The sequence below is a fragment of the Empidonax traillii genome, unplaced genomic scaffold, assembly GCF_003031625.1.
Source record: "Empidonax traillii isolate 1590-97213 ecotype Southwest subspecies unplaced genomic scaffold, ASM303162v1 scaffold4202:size9948, whole genome shotgun sequence".
Classification (NCBI taxonomy): Eukaryota; Metazoa; Chordata; class Aves; order Passeriformes; family Tyrannidae; genus Empidonax; species Empidonax traillii.
Genome location: NW_020959395.1, coordinates 3,518 through 5,456, shown reverse-complemented (window position 1 = coordinate 5,456; position 1,939 = coordinate 3,518). Strand labels below are relative to the sequence as shown.

The 1,939-nt window shown below is 57.3% G+C and overlaps 1 protein-coding gene across 1 annotated transcript in view; it reads left to right on the top strand.

Moving 5' to 3' along the window:
• Nucleotides 1-1,626, top strand: part of LOC114072865 (glutamine-rich protein 2-like) — a gene marked incomplete at its 3' end in the record, with an annotated part of 3,597 nt that extends 1,971 nt beyond the window's left edge. The window contains exons 6-11 of the mRNA XM_027910691.1: nt 1-123; nt 346-420; nt 598-753; nt 907-1,022; nt 1,209-1,274; nt 1,561-1,626. Of these exons, the coding sequence (XP_027766492.1) occupies nt 1-123; nt 346-420; nt 598-753; nt 907-1,022; nt 1,209-1,274; nt 1,561-1,626 (602 nt within the window). The remainder of the gene's footprint in view (nt 124-345; nt 421-597; nt 754-906; nt 1,023-1,208; nt 1,275-1,560) is intronic.
• Nucleotides 1,627-1,939: the final 313 nt, after the last annotated feature.

Below are 1,939 nucleotides of genomic sequence, written 5' to 3'. Positions count from 1 at the left end.
GACCAGCAGCTGCTGCAGCACATGGAGAACAGGGTCAAGAAGATTCAGGGGGACTGTGAGGAGCTCAGCTTGGTCTCAGTGAGCCTCCAGAAGGACTGTGAGCAAAAGCAGAAAGATATTGAGGTGTGTGACTGAAAGTCCTGTGGGCTCAGAGCATCCCCCAGGCAGACTCCAGGCAGGGCACCACAAAGAATCTATCCATCTTGCCAACCTGTTCACAGCCCTGAGCACGTTCCAAATCCCTTTCCCAGAGGACTTTGGGTAGGGGGGGCAGGGAATGCTCAGCTGACCAGGAGGCAGCTCCACCCCTGCTGTGGATTCATGGGCTGCTTTCTGTGTTGAAAGATGCTGTTCCAGTCCTTGGAGACACTGAAGAAGGGCAAAGCAGATGAGCAGAACATGTTCATGGCAGAGGACATGGTACAGTGTGCTGGGATGGACCCCAGGGTGATGGCTGAATGGGGCCACCCTGTGGCCTCTGAAAGGGGCACAATGCATTGGAGGGAGTGTTTCTCCCTCTGCCCCTGACACACCCTGGCCCTGCCTGTCATTCCTCAACCCTTTCCTCTCTTCACTGCTGCCTTTCTCCTCTGCTAGAAAACTGCCTTGGGCAGCAAAGTCAGTTCCACCCAGTTTGAGGCAAGCATGGAGCGACTGGATCAAAAGATGCAGGAGATGCAAGCCCAGATGTCGGGACACAATCAGCACTGCAATCAGATTCAGCAGAAGCTCAGTGACATGATAGGAAACAAGGTGAGCAGTGCCTCGTCCCTGCCATGAAAATCTGGCACCTTTGGGGCTTACAGCCTCAGGCAGCATCTCTCTGAGGGTCCCCCATGGATTTTCCATGGAGACAGCCGTATCCCATGCCGGGGCAGTTGGCTGAGGGTGTGCACCTGTCCACAGCTGGATCGCCAGGAGCTGAAGGATTTCCATAAGCAGATGGAGGAGACCTGGCAGAAGGGCATCAAGGAGCTTGAGAAGAAGACAGCAGAGAGTGACAGCGCTGCTGGGTTGAGGAAGTGAGTGGGATGGGGATGGCAATGGCTTTGGGGACAGCCATGGTCCTGTTCCGTCCAGCTGTCCCAGACACTGCCCATGTGCTACCCTGGCACTGCACCAATTTAGCCGCCTAACGAACAGGTGCGATGCTGATGAAGCTGTGGCCCCCCAGGAGCTCACCCAGCCCTTGTCTCTCCCCTCCTTAGGCAGCTGCCAGTCCCTTTCACGTGCCTGTCCTGTGACCGCACGGTCAAAATGCAGGTTCCTGGCCCGTGAGTATCAGCTCTGCTTCGGGGGGACTGCGTCAGTGGGATGGGGGCAATGGGTGCAAGGGGTGACCCGCTGTGCCAGGCACAGGGGTGAGAGTGTCTGCTTGGGAGGGTCTGACTCTGCTGAGCCCCCTCCTCAGCCCATCAGGAGGGAGGGTGAGACCTTGTCCCCAAGGGCTGCCAGCACGGGAATCTGTGAGGTACAAGGCTGTGGGTTTTGGGGTCCTGCCCCGAGCAGGTGTGGGTTGTTTGTCCCCTGTTACCCACCTGTGGCTTTTGCCCTCCTCAGGAAACCTGAGACACTCCCATCTTTGCCGCCACTGCTCCCCAGCAAGGACACAGAGCAGAGCCAAAGGTAGGGGACCTGAGGACACATCCCTGGCTCCTGGGGGGCAGGACAGCCCTGTCCTAGCAAGAGGAGCTCATCTCTGGTGGGGTCAGAGGGACCTTGTGGGTCTGGTCAGAGCACGGGAGTAGAAGGAAGGCTGTGGAAGGTCAGTGATTGCCCCAGGTCTAACAGGCTTTATAGCTCCTCTTGCACTTCTCTGCCCAGCCCAGGACTCTGCCTCAAGGTCACTGAAACCAGATGTGATGACTTTTGTCTGGTTTCTGCCATAGCCATGGCTCAGCTCACCTGGCCCTGGGGAAAGAAAGAACAGATCCAGCCC